General features: G+C 48.8%; 2 protein-coding genes across 2 annotated transcripts; both read right to left on the bottom strand.

Annotated features, from left to right (window-relative positions):
• Nucleotides 1–7881: 7881 nt before the first annotated feature.
• MCIDAS (multiciliate differentiation and DNA synthesis associated cell cycle protein) lies at nucleotides 7882–10583 on the bottom strand. Its single transcript, XM_071730733.1, has 6 exons — nucleotides 10274–10583; nucleotides 9891–9976; nucleotides 9541–9613; nucleotides 8940–9154; nucleotides 8689–8799; nucleotides 7882–8349 (listed from the first exon to the last, which is right to left on the bottom strand). The coding sequence occupies exons 1-6, from the start codon at nucleotides 10581–10583 to the stop codon at nucleotides 7882–7884; spliced, it is 1263 nt and encodes a 420-aa protein (XP_071586834.1).
• A 945-nt stretch (nucleotides 10584–11528) lies between these two features.
• CCNO (cyclin O) lies at nucleotides 11529–13153 on the bottom strand. The gene is made up of 3 exons (XM_071730798.1): nucleotides 12829–13153; nucleotides 12560–12745; nucleotides 11529–12404 (listed from the first exon to the last, which is right to left on the bottom strand). Exons 1-3 carry the CDS (start codon nucleotides 13087–13089, stop codon nucleotides 11826–11828), a joined length of 1026 nt encoding a protein of 341 aa, XP_071586899.1. The 5' UTR covers nucleotides 13090–13153; the 3' UTR covers nucleotides 11529–11825.
• Between the last annotated feature and the right edge of the window lie 408 nt (nucleotides 13154–13561).

Below are 13561 nucleotides of genomic sequence, written 5' to 3' on the forward strand. Positions count from 1 at the left end.
CAGACCAGTGTTTGGGCTTCTGATGAAGTTTTGATTGCACTGAAAAGCTTCTAGATGAAGAAACCTGTAACCATGCAATTTATTAGTTTATTCAATAGTGTGAGTTAAGAGGGCACAGTCTGAGACCTAGATTGTTGCACATTGGAATGACAGCCACAAGTCTTTCAAAGTCAAACAGTTTTTGTTGGTGTCAATTAGAGGATTAATTCATGCAGATCAAGTCATTAAAGAGTAAATAATGTGACCCACTGCAGTTAGCATTACATAGCAGTGATACCTGCTCATGAAGCTTCAACTGCATACATGCACCACAAACTAGTTATGATAAAAGATTTGGATTTTTTTCTGTAAAAGCTTTCTCCAAACAATAATTGGCAAGCAGAAAACATGCCAAGATATTGTGTTTGCTATTAGCCATAAAATGAGGTCAGTAAAGCAAATCCTGAAATAAGCAGAGAAATCTGAATTACTTTGGTTTTGTTAAGGATATGTTGGATTGTTAAGCACGTATCATAACATCAAGGATATCCTTAAAAGTCACTTCAGCACTTGAATTGCCTGGTATTTTGGAAATTATGTGATAGGTAATTATTAAAAAATTATGTGCTCTGTTGTCACTTAGAAATTGTAACTGGATTTTAAACAAAGGAGTTTTGTTTTAGAAAACTTCACAGTTGAGGGTATATCTTCTGAAGTCCTTTCAGCATCTCTAACATCTTCAAAGTAAAATGAATAGGTCATCTTGGTTATCCTCATTTCTTATGGCTCCTCATTATGGAATCTATGCAGCCAATTGCTCGATTATTTCACTTACTAGAAAAAGGAATCATTTTTTGTAGCTCAAAAATATTCCCAAACTAACAAGTAGAAACTGTGTAGTTTGTCCCTGCGGACAGTAGATGGTGCTGATACGTTGTTGCTGTACATCCCTGGCCGCTGGTAGCCCGGTTCTCAATCCCATGGTTATTAAGGCCTTACTTGTCCTTAACGTCTTTTCGTACTAAATTGCCATCATCATTGGACTTCAGAATTTATCGAGATAAAATATTAATCTATAGTTTGGAGCTGAGAGCTGGAGACCAATAGCAAGCTTCACGACGTTATCAGAGGATTAAATATTGACTGAAATAACACATTTCAGGAAAAGCATGATTCATCACATCCAGGCTGCTGAACATCTTCATTTTTCCTCCTCTATTTCTTCAGTGTTCTCTCTCTAGTATCCCAGACCACAATCTTGTTGCCTGCTCAGTTGTATCAGTGCTTAGATTCTTCTCAGTGGATTAGAGGTCTCACAGTGGTAAAGAGCAAACCATGGGACCTGTCTAAGTGTCTGCCAGTAGAAGTAAATACCCATCTGTAAAAGGGAGCTTGACCCTCGACTGTTTGTAACTGCAGTGGAAAGCAGAAACAGGATGGGGAAGGAAGGAATCAGGAAAGTGAAGGAACTTTGCTGTTCTCTTCGTGTCATTGCACACTGCAACAAGCAACCATAGTTTAAGCTCTAGTATGAAATACTGTTGACCAGGGAACTGGAGTCTTCTGTCAGCGACCACACACCTTCATTTTAGCAGTACAGAGCATGGGTAATTAAGATGTTCTTCGAAGGACATAGAAGAAAAATGCTTCTTTTTTGCTGGCCTTTAAGCTTTAGACCTAACGTTTCAGTACGGTAGTCTGCTCATCAGACATCTCCCATTTCATTTATATATTTACCAGCAGAGTAGAAGTGGTTGTGAACGTGCAGGCACTGAACTCTGGAAATCACTGTCCACTGTTCCTCTTCAAACAAACCTCAATATCTCAAGCATTAAGGAAAATCACATCTCTTATGCAAACAAGCAAGAAAATTTAAAAAAAACTGACCCTGTTCCTTATGTTGCTGCATTCTGTTGTCACAAGTATGCTGCTGCATTTTCTAGAAAGTCTAAAAAATGGAAGTTTGAGTACTATTTCTATGTTTTTCTGGGTTTTATCCATTTGTACCACACCTTCCCCATTAGTTATATTTCTTTCATTTCTAGCATAAATTTAGCAATAGTTATGAGTCTAGTTGGCAAGTAGGCATAACTAGACTGAGGAACTCTGGCTCAGGAAGGATTTTTTGTCAGCTGTCAATTTCTGGTTTGTAAAAAATTTTTATTTATTTAAAAACAGAGAGGAAAAAGCCAAGAAAACAAACACAAAGGGATAAATGCATTGTAATCAATTATATGATCTTCAGTGTAACATACTATTGCCTCTCAGGATGGTCACTTTTAATCTGACATTTACCTTCCATAAACCAGTAAAATTCATGATTTCATCAGCGGCACACTAGAGTAATTGCCTCTTTTTTGCTGTTCAGTGGGCAGATCAAAAGCTGTTCTGCTAGGTCATCCATCCCAGCCCTTTCTGCTAAGTTTCTGTCTTCAGTGTGTATTCTGTTTTCCTGTGCACATTAAGAATCTGTTCCATAAGCCACTGCTACAAAGACTTTCCCAGTTAAGGCTTCCACCATTCTGGAATTCCCTGGTGGCACTGGGGCCTGCACACGATGTACAGGTATGTTTTGTTTACCTTGAGTAAACTGCAGTGCAATGACAGAACTACTGAATTTGTTGCCAGCTACCAACTGTGTGCCTGTCTAATATTTCATTCTGGAATAACAGGAGTCTGGATTAACAAACTGCCAAAATGCCTTGCAAAAGCTTCTCCAACAACTTCTATTGTTAGCGTGATACTTAATACTACATTACTAGTACCAAACTGCTATAAGTTATTGTAAAACTAATTTATGCAAAAAGTAATTATGGCTTTGAATAATCATGAACTGTAACCATATCCAAGCTTTCAGGTACCTGTTGTAAATTATTACTCTCAGGTGGTCTTACAGACAGGGCAAGATCTCTATTCTTTCCTGGATAACAGCAGTCATATGTACACCTTAAGAAGTATCTGTCAAATCGTTGCTGATAGTTTTGGCTCCATCAGCTGTGAGTTTCTGAAATTCTGTTGCATCTCCATACTGATTCCCATGGAAGCAAGTCTCTGATTTCACTTCAAAAAACTAATATCCAGGGAATTGGGGCAGACTATACTTGATATAGTTGAATCAATAAGCTAAATTTTCAATTAAAATGTATTTTGAGTTGTTTGTTTCCACTGGGTACTATGCTCTTTGAAAACAGTTCACTAGTTGCAATCATGTAATATCACTCACTACTTCAGCAAACCGATGGTCTAGTTGTGCCATTTGTAGATGACATAGGTTAATTGATATCCTAGGAATGTACTCTTACAGTTAAGTGCTTTAAAAACTTCACATGTTGAATATATGTGGTTCGTATTTAACTCCATTGTACATGTTCATCGTATTTCAGCTCTTCCACATTTTTATGCTTCTAAAATCTCTCTTGACATTCAGGGTATAGGAAGATTAAGTCAAATAATCTCTGTACACCCACAATATGCAAATTTCTCTCATTTTACAGGAGATACAAGTCACTTTACCTCATGTTAGAGGAAGCATGAGTCTCCAGTCCTGCAAATAATTTGGAATTTCTGGATTCCAGAAACCAATCAAAAGTTCACTGAGACAAAGGGGACTCTTGAGTTTCACCAAAACTTATAACAAAAGAATCAAGAGGAACACAGTATGAACATACTTACAAACTGAGCCATGTTGGGGACTATCAGACTAAACAAGAATAAAAATTATATAAAGCATTTAAAAACAAATATATCTGTAGCTGTTTTATTAGAAATGCCTTTCACACAAAGAGCCCAGTGCAAGACATTCGCCTATTTTACCCCTAGCTCCCATGTGAACTGGTTACAGTACTCCAAGAGGCATCATGAGTTAAGGACACAGAGAAAAAAACATACAAGTTTATAAAATCAACATGAGCAGGTCACAGGAGAGTTGAATCCTGTCTCTTAGTTCAACACAGATATGTGCAGTGATCTGTGCCAAGTCTTGTTACACCTCTGTGCCTCTGCTTTCTGACTGTAACCAGGGTATAAGATGCTCCCTTTTGTATCACTCCTGTCTTTCTAGAATCCAGGGGCCTCCAGGCTTTTACTGTCTGCACATGCAGGGCACCGTGGCCCCTGTGTGCTATGGCAGCATAGCTGAAAAGAATGGCAGTACCATTAGGTCAGAGCACATTTCCATCTCTTCTCCCTCAGTACTATCATAAATGGGAGCTCAGCTGATATCTGGGACAATTCAGCTGTCACCACAAATATCCAAACAGTAACTATTGATTGTTCACATTGCTACACACATCACTACAAAAAGGCTTGAAAGAGAGGACATTTCTTCTATTCATAGAGGGGAAGAGAAACTTTCAACTGTTCTTACATAAATTGCTGCAAAGGTAGTCAACAAGAGCTGAGATTTCCCTTCAATTCCTCCAGAGTGTGGAGGATCTCTATTGAGTTTAGGTGCCATCAGTGTCCCCTTGTTCTGAAAGTCCATCCAGAGGGATTCAGGGAGAACCCTGGTACATTGCCTAAAACTGTTTTAAACTGTAAATCTGTAAATCTGCTGAGGTGAGTTTTACACAAATACAAATACAAGATTTAATACAGGAGTCACTCTCTGAAATCCTGAGAACTGTGCCATGCAAGAGATCAAAGCACATAATGTAACCATTTTCTGCACGCTTGGTGTCTGTTAGCCTGTAACAGAGACTTACATGGAGGATGTTTAGGACATACCTTCACAGGCTTTTTAATAACCGGGTGAAAAGAGAATAAACCTCAAAATCTCCAGCTACCCAATTTTAACAAGTGAGTGCTAATTGTAACTGAATTACCTTCTCAAGAATACAGAGACTTTACAAAAAGTGATCATAATGTATAAAGAACCTTGAAGACACCAATTTTGCTTTTTTCATAGAAGAGTATAAAGTAAATATGGAACATAGTCACTTGCTATCAGAGTTTGAACAGGTGCTAGAAGCAAGGCATACTTTAAGAGTTTTTCTGATATACTTATAAAACAGTTGTGCCAAAGCAAGCTCTTTTGACCTCATTAGGATTAGTTGTTTGCTAAGACTGTACGATGCAGAATGTAAATGAAGTCGAGTGTTTAGAAAAGATAAAGAGTGCTGCTGCTGTCATATAACTGACTGCAAAACGCTTGCCTTTTGCCTGTAATTTGACATAGGAAGACTTTCCTTTAGAAGAATATCCAGGAAAACAAGGGGAGAAAAGGCATTGAAATTACATTAATCTTCAATCACTTAACAGAAGAGCCAAAACCAACAGGAGTTACAGCCTGGTTTCTGCATGATTACCAAGCATCTAGGCTGCTGCAGCACTGCTGCCACCACCCAGGTTCTGTGGCAAACTGACAAGAGCACCAGCTACATCTTTCTCACGGATGTTACCTTTATCTGAATGGGAGTTTTAGGAATCCCTGTGCTTCAAAAAATGGTAGGCAGGCTGACTGCATGCCACCAAATAATGTGTGTCTGGATTTATGGACAAGTTGAGTTAGTACCAAAGCAAGGGCATTTCTATCATGAACATGTGGAGAGTCGCCCATATTCAAGAACACACCAAGTTTTCTATTTATGACCCATTAAACAACCTTGGGAACTCCCACAAGAAAATGCCATGCTGAAACACAACCTTGGGAATTACCTTTAGACCAGTAAATGGGTAATATTACTGATTAAAAGCGCTTTTGCAAGTCATACCAAAGCTGTATGCCGTTTCTAAATATTTCCATTCAGGTCTCTTATGCCTCTGCCATCTTGAAGAGACAAAAAATTACTGCCTTAAGATTCCAGTATTTACTAAAAGATAGCTCCTTTTTTCAGTATTTATTTTTAATCAAGCTGTATCTTGAGATCTGATGTAATTTCTTAATAAACACCTAATACTTCATCCAATAAAAAAGAAGTGCACCCAGCAAAAGGCTTATATGGAACTGACGTGCTTATTATCAAAACCTGAACACTAAACCCTTCCCCCACTCCCGAAATACCTTGTCTCTTACCAGTCTGATGATGATCCTTTGAGTGTCAGTGAGAAGCATCTTGGTATGATTAGGCAATATTCAGCCTTTCCAATTAACAGGGATTAAAATTAAATAAATTTTAAAAATACATCTGTGATCATTTGCTATTACTTTTAGATCACAACTCAAAATTAATTGAAGATACTTTTAACATAAAAACACTATAACAAAAAGTAATCAGTGGAAACTATAGCAGACTAAATGTAAAAGAAAGCAGATGAATATGCATTTGTAATTCTAAAAAGTCTTCATGTAGTAGCAAGAACACTAGTGACAGTCCAACAGGGTGATTACCTGATTGTTGCAACCTACAAGAAGTTTATAGTTTTCATTTGCCACTTTATTTCTGAGGAATTAATGTGCTTATACGTCATACGTATACACGTTATACGTTTTGTGTTTAATTCCATAAAACACATGGAGAGGAACTGTAGAGATTTATACAAGCTGCTTTATGTTATCAGTTTATTCCCTGCTGAATTCAGTGCAGCCAGGCAGGTTTTGTCTCTCATGGACCCTGCAGGACTAGAGCTTCCACCCAGCATTTTGATCAAGGTATTCTCCTGAAGTATGAACAGCTATGTAGCTGTCCCAAGGCAGAGGTCTGGTCATCCCAGACAGGGCTTCAGTACCTCCACTGCTACAAAACATCAGTGCCACAGACCCGCAGACTTGAAGGGCCAGAGAACCTTTGTAGTTCTCTTAAGAGCAACATAACTTCATGTGATGCTGGCAACAGGAACCATTCTTCTTCCTAACAGTCTCTGCTTGCCAAAAACACAACACTATGTGCAGAGTTGCAGCTACCTCAAGAAACCTACCACCAAGATGATGACATGGCACTGTCACCTTACCTGTCCCTCAAGCCTGTTACAGTTGTATTGCTGTTGATGTGCACAGACCCATGCAAGAACACTGGAAAACCTGAGAACTGGAAAGTCATGCATGGAGCACAGTGCTTTTGTTCACTTATGTCCTATATAAAAAGAAACTTCAGATACCATTTCACATGTGCAGTCAGAGGTTCTGTTTTTCAAACCAGGGGATGCAAGTGAAACATATGCATTGAGAATAACATCATTCACACTTCTCTTAACTTGATATAATACCAGTGAATATTACAGCAGTATGTTTTATTCTATATTTTTCTATATTTATTCTATATTTTCTTCTTTTCTCATCAGGCAAAGTAAACTGTGTAGATGCTCAGCTTCCTGTTATCTTTGCTCTAATGAAAGCGAATATGCATACCTGATACAAAACACTGCATTTAGATTAAATCAGTAGAAATAAATAGCAATTGTAAGCACTATTTAATTATCACACCAACTGCAAATACACAACAACAGCTGCACATATGAGAGACACAAGTGCAATTTGTAAACCCTGTGGATGTAAAACCCCATGATGGTGAAGGTGTATCATGACCAAAACACTGTGGACAGCTGGTCCCTTTCCACACCAGCGAACTGCAGTCACTATCTGGTAAGTCGCATTTTTCTGCTCAAGTGAGCAAAATCTCGGGATAAAACCAGGCAGATGTCCAGTTTAATCTCTACATTCATTAGCAAACTACTGCGGGAGTTGCCAAGTTGCTCGAAAACCACAAAAACTCTGTGCAAAGCCTGGCGACAGCTGCGGCGGCGGTGCCCGCGGGTCCCGCTGCCCTCGCTGCGGGTCTGCCGTCTCTCCCACGCTCGTCCCCTGTCTTCTCCAGCCCCCAGCAGCGGGGGAAAGGCTCAGATTACCCGTTTCCGAGGAAAAGGTGAGGAGTGTGCCGCTGGGCGGGGAATGACAGTTTCACGCTGCGGTGGGACCCGCTCCGCCTAGCCTGGGACACGCGTGGCCGGGGGGGGAGAGGCGGGGTCTCAACGCGGCACCCAGCGGAACCGGTACCCCCCGGCGGCAGTGCGGAGGGTGAAGGCGCTGCCCTGTGGGAAAGCCATGGTGCGGATGCCGCCCTCCTCTCCGAGGGCCGCCCGCAGGCTTCTGTCCCCCTCCAGCCCCTCGTCGCCCGGGCGCGGAGCGGAGCGGCCGGTGCGCAGCCCGCGGAAGGCACCGTGCAGGCGTGGGGCCGGCCGCAGGCGCTTGGCTGTGGGGCTTCCCCCTGAGCTGCCCCCCGGGCTGCCTCTCAGGCTGCGCAGGGCAGCACGGCACTTGTCCGACACCGCCTGCAGCATGGCATCCACGCCTGCAACCTCTTCACGCCGCTCCGGCCGCCCGCGCCCACCCCAGCTCTCGGACGGGGGGACAGAGGGAGTAGGAGATGGAGGATGAAGAGGAGGAGGAGGAGGAGGAAGGGTCGCCCCGTCGGCGCACTGCGGGAGCATCAGTGTCTGCAGGAAGGAGAAAAGGCGATTTCCGTGACCTGTGTGCGCCGCATCGCGCACCCCCGCACCACCCTCGCCCCGCGCTACCGTGCCCTGAACTGTTCTACCCTGTCCCCGACCGCCCTACTCCTACTCGCACTGCACACCACCTCAACCCATCCAACCTCACCTCAGACTACCCCTGTCCCACAGCACTCCAACCCACCCCACCCTACACCTCCTCACCACCCCTCACTATCCCACCACGCGCAGCTCAGCCTCGCCCCGCACTCTGTCCCACCCCACACCTCCCAAGAGCCATCTGGGCTGTGGAGAGGCCAGACCAGGTGAGGAGGCAGCACTCACATCGAGAACGGTGGCCAGCTGCCTGGCCTGGCTTGCTAGCTCCTTCAGCTCCATGTTGCTCTGCTGCAGCGTCACCAGCTCTTCCTGCCTCTGCATGAGGGTCTCCTGCAGCTATGAAAGACAAGTGGGTACAGGGTGGCCAGGACAGCCCCATCACCCAGGGACTGCACACCAGAGTCACAGTCTCTTCAGTGGGATGTGCCAGAGGGACACCTAGTGCAGGCCCTTGGGGACATCTTGGGGATCCCTACCTGGCTGTTTGCCTCCAGGGCATTGCCCAGTGCTTTCTGGTGCTGGTCTGCCAGGTCCCTCCAGCATGGCTCAGGGGAAGGCAGGTATTGTGAGGGCACCTGTGCCAGCTCACTGGTCTCCAGCGGCAGGGTGCAGGACCCAAAGTCCACCTCTTCGCCAAGTGAGAAATCAAAGTCAGTGCAGTCTAGTGGTGGTGGCATTGAGGTGGAAGCATCTGGAGAGAATAGCCACAGGCATTAAGAGAGCAGGTTTTGACATCCTCACTTCACTCTGACCCCAGCACAACATCCTGGTTCTGAGCATCCCTCTGGTATTTTCCAACATGCTTTTACTCTGCTGAGGCAGCTCTATGCATCCTAAACCTGTTTGAATTAAATTTCTGCCTACCATGAGGGGAAGCTTGGCACAGGCCCACGTCCCTCTAAGGCAGTATGCAAGGACACACCGCCTTCCAGACTGTCCCGAAGTAGGATGACTGTGAAGTCAAAAGACATCCAAAACCACCAAAACAATGTTAAAAAGAGGAGCTTGAATGCAGCATGAATACTGATGTGAACAGGCAGGTGTGTTTGGCCTAGGTAAGGCAAAATATCTACTTGCCATTTATAAAATCATCAACAGCATCTCTGAACTCTTGACAATCAAACTCTGGTCCATCCTGGAAGTAGGGACTCTAGGAGAAAGGAAAAGTGCCAGTGAACAGAGCTGCCCAAATTCCCCATTGCTGCCCATACTGCTGCCCGTACCGACAGATGCCTGTGCTCAGCACCTTCCTCAAACCCCAGCAACCCTGGACACCTCTTCTCTACTCTGCCCTTGCCACTAACCTGTCCAATGTGTGGGATAAGATGTTTTCCTCCACCTGTGCCTGTTCCACAGGTGGGAAGCCTGAGGCCCCCATGGGTGCCCTATGCCAGGGGCATCCAAACCTTCCCCAGCCAGGGCATTACCTGCTGCAGGGTCACAGGGCCGGCCGGGGTGGTGGGAAGGATCGGTGCACAGGCTGCCACATCCTGCCAGTCGATGGTGGTGAGCGCTGGGGACAGCGAGAGACAGTGGTGAGAAGCCCGGCCAGATATGAGTACATCCAGGGGGGAAAGTGGGAAGCCAGGAGGGCATCCTCTAGGAGCATAGCCAGGGGATGGCAGGGCTGGGGACCTTAGTGGAGGATGCTGGGGGGTGTGTGGCTGAGCAGAGCGGGGGCCCGGGGGGACACGGTGCAGGGCATGATGAGGCTGTCCCGGCCGAAATGCAGGGCTGGGGAACACGGTGGGACAAACGGGGTAGGGGACACAGCCGGGGGTTCAGGGGTCTCCGCCGCGGACAGACTCACCGAGAGCGGGTGCCGGCGGGGCGCCGCTGCGGCGCGTGCGGGACGGGGGCTCTCGGAGGTTCGGGGAGGACGTGTTGGTCCGCGCCGTCCCGGCCCCGCCTGGCCGGACCGCCTTCTTGGCGAGACGGGCAGGCGCATCCTGAACTCTATTGGGGCAGATGCTGCTGCCGAAGGCCCGTCGGCGGCTGCCCTGCTCCATGTTGCCGCCGCGGTACTGGTCCCCACCCCGGGTCCGGCGGGCGCCCTCCGCCACGCGCCCCGCTCGGCACCGCCCCGCGGGCAGGAGGACCGGGACCGAGGCCGGGACCATGCTGGCGGCTGCCGTCCCGCCTTCACTCCGCCGACGCGCGGAAACCTCCCGCCACCTCACCGGGCCGCGCCGGCGGCTCCCGCGCCCGCGGAGCTCTTCCCCGCGCCCGCGGAGCCGGGGCGGGGCGAGTGGGCTGCCCTGGAGGGAAAACCGAGGAGAGACGCTGCCGGCCCCGCTGGCCCCCCACCAGCACCTCCGTGGGTTTGGACTCCCGCCCCCAGGTCTCTGCCTGGCAGCAGCTGGGCGGCAGCTGGCGATCTGGGATGTTTTTTAAAATTATATTTACGAGCCGTCAGCGTCGAAAGTATAAGGTGTAGACAGGAATGCCGCGACATCTTCTTGATTTTACTGACCCCGCATCTGGACAGGGTGCCCACCGCTGCCGCGCCGAGCCCGGCTGAAATCACCGAGGGGGCTGGTTGGCTGTCCCTAAGCCTCTGGTGATGCGTTTGTAGTTTGGTCAAGTTTTGCTCGGCTTGCTCGGATCGGCGTGCAGTTCGCTGTCTCCCTGCTTTGAAGAGCGAGCTCCCCTGGGGGTAAATTCAGATGTGTATGTCCTCTTTTAAGGTCACTTCTGTGCACAGATACGAAGGCAATGAAGCGAAGAAAACACTATTTTTACACTCTGAGTGATTTCTTCCCTTGAATTCTTCCCATCTTAGGAGTCTGCACCTGCATTATAGGCTTGCTGGAAAAATACCAGATAGCTGTTTCATTAATTTGTATTTTGGTTTCCTACATTTAGGTTAGTGCGTCTGGTTTATTTATTTTTCCCGAGCCATTACTAATCCTGAACGTGTCAGTTTGAAATGGGGATTAACACCATAGGGTATCATTGCTGGAGGGAGGGAGACCTGGCGTTAACTAGCAGTAAACTTGTTCAGTGTCCCTGTGCTTCCACTCCCAGCTGTGTACACACACTGTCAGCAAATAAACGAGCACAAATAAACAAGTAGAAAAGTTTTTATTCAATGTTTGTTTGGTCTTTCCACCGTTTGATTTAAGGACCATCCTGCAAATAAATAATCCGGTACATAGGATTCTGTATATTATTTACACGCTGGATTAAAAAAAAAAATAAAATACCAAAACAACAACAATAAAATCCAGCAACGGGACAATGTGCAATGACGTACAGTACTAACATCATGTGCATAACATGATCTATTTTTTGAGACTTCAACGACACTAACACTTAGTTGATTAGACTCCGCGTCAACTCTAAGGAGCGCAGACGAGGAGCTAGCGCGGAGCCAGCTCATCTCCGGACCCAGGCAAACACCGTGGTTGCCAGAGGTGCAGGCTGTTGTTGATGCCGCCGGTGTCACCGCGCGGCCAGCAGCCGCTCCTCAGCCAGGAGCACTTCTGGGCCACGTCCGGGGGCAAGAGGAGAGGCAGGGACTGTCCGTTCAGAGACACCAGGAGCTGCAACTGCTCCATGCAGTGCAGCAGGACCCCCTCCGGGTAGCCACAGACCCGCAGGTCCAGGGGGCAGCGGTGGCCCAGCATCCGGTCCGCCAGCCCCAGGCTGCTGGCGGCCAGGAGGGAGGGAGCGTATTTGATGAAGGAGTAGTCGGCCAAGCTGAGTTCCGCAACCCCCCTCGCCAGGCTCCGGGCATCCGCAGCCTCTCCCGCGTCGAACCCCCGCGCCTCCAGCCGCACCTGGCTGAAGTGATCCAGGAAGAAGCTGACGGTGGGTGCCGCCAGGTCGAAGCTCAGGCGGTACAGGACGAGGCACTCCAGGTTGCGGAGCTGCTCGCGGGTGAAGGCGCCACAGCAGAGGGCGAGGAGCTCCTTCACGCTGGGGGGCTGCACTTCCACCTGCGAGGAAGGACAGGGGCTGTGGATGCTGCAGAAAGGGGAGCAGCGCGGAGCCCGGCCCGGCTGGGGCTCATCTGGCGCCAGAACCGCTCGGGTGGCCGAGGAGGGCTGCCGAGACCCCAGCGCGGGGCAGCCGGGCTCCGGGGCCACCTTACCTGCTTGCCGGCGATGAGCAGCGCCGTCACCCCCAGGAGTTGGAAGCAGTCAGAGGCCACAGGGGTGGTGGCAAGGAAGCGGTCGAGGGTGTTGACAGCGAGGCAGAGCGCCTCGAAGGAGAGGCCGAAGTGCCGGTGCACGGGGATGAGCCAGCTGACCAGCTTGCACCGCGCCTCAGCCGTCACCTGCGGCACCGGGAGCAGGGGTCAGGCGGGGCCGGCACACCGGGCTACCCACCGCCCGGTCCTGCCGACTCCGCTGCCCCCACCTGCGGCTGCCGGGCGAGCGGCTCCTGCGGATGGAACCGGCTCTCCAGCCCCTTGCGAGAGAGGTACCAGCTTTCCCCGTAGTCGCGGAAAGCCTGCAGGTCCTGCCGACTCTCCCCCGCCGCCGCCGCCGCGCCCATACTCGGACGCCGACACCGTGTCGGGCGCTGCGGGCAGCAGCCGCGGGAGCCACCGCCGCCCCGCCGCCCCGGGGAGCCACCCTGCTGCCCCCTCCCCGCCGTCACCATGGCACGGCGGCTCATCCCGCTCCGCTGCCGGCCCCGGCGGCGCCCATTTGAGCTGCGGGGGCGCTCCCAGGGCCACCGCACCCGTGTCCCGGCCACGCCCCCGCCCGCCGTCTCCAAAACAAAATCCGTAACGGAACCTAAAAGGAACGCCTGGCTTCCCACGACGGCTTCGCTACGGGAGAGGCGGCTGCAGTGCAGTCGTTGGACCGCGGGTTCCAGAGCGGGGCTGCTCACCGCTCCGCTCGCTGGGGGAGGGTACAGAGCAAAGCGGGCAGGGAGACCGTGAAATCAGTCGCGGCAGCGTTTGAATACAGCCAGCTGAAGGCGTTGCATCTTCCACTTGAAACTACTAACCCTAATGTGCCTGCAGCTCCTAGCATTTTAACTCGAAACCTAGTGAACTTTCATAAATACACCTGCTGCCACACAGAAATACTTTCGAGGTCACTGGGAAACACACTAGGGGAGAGCTCTGGGAGGCGTGAGT

Source organism: Heliangelus exortis, chromosome Z, assembly GCF_036169615.1.
Source record: "Heliangelus exortis chromosome Z, bHelExo1.hap1, whole genome shotgun sequence".
Classification (NCBI taxonomy): Eukaryota; Metazoa; Chordata; class Aves; order Apodiformes; family Trochilidae; genus Heliangelus; species Heliangelus exortis.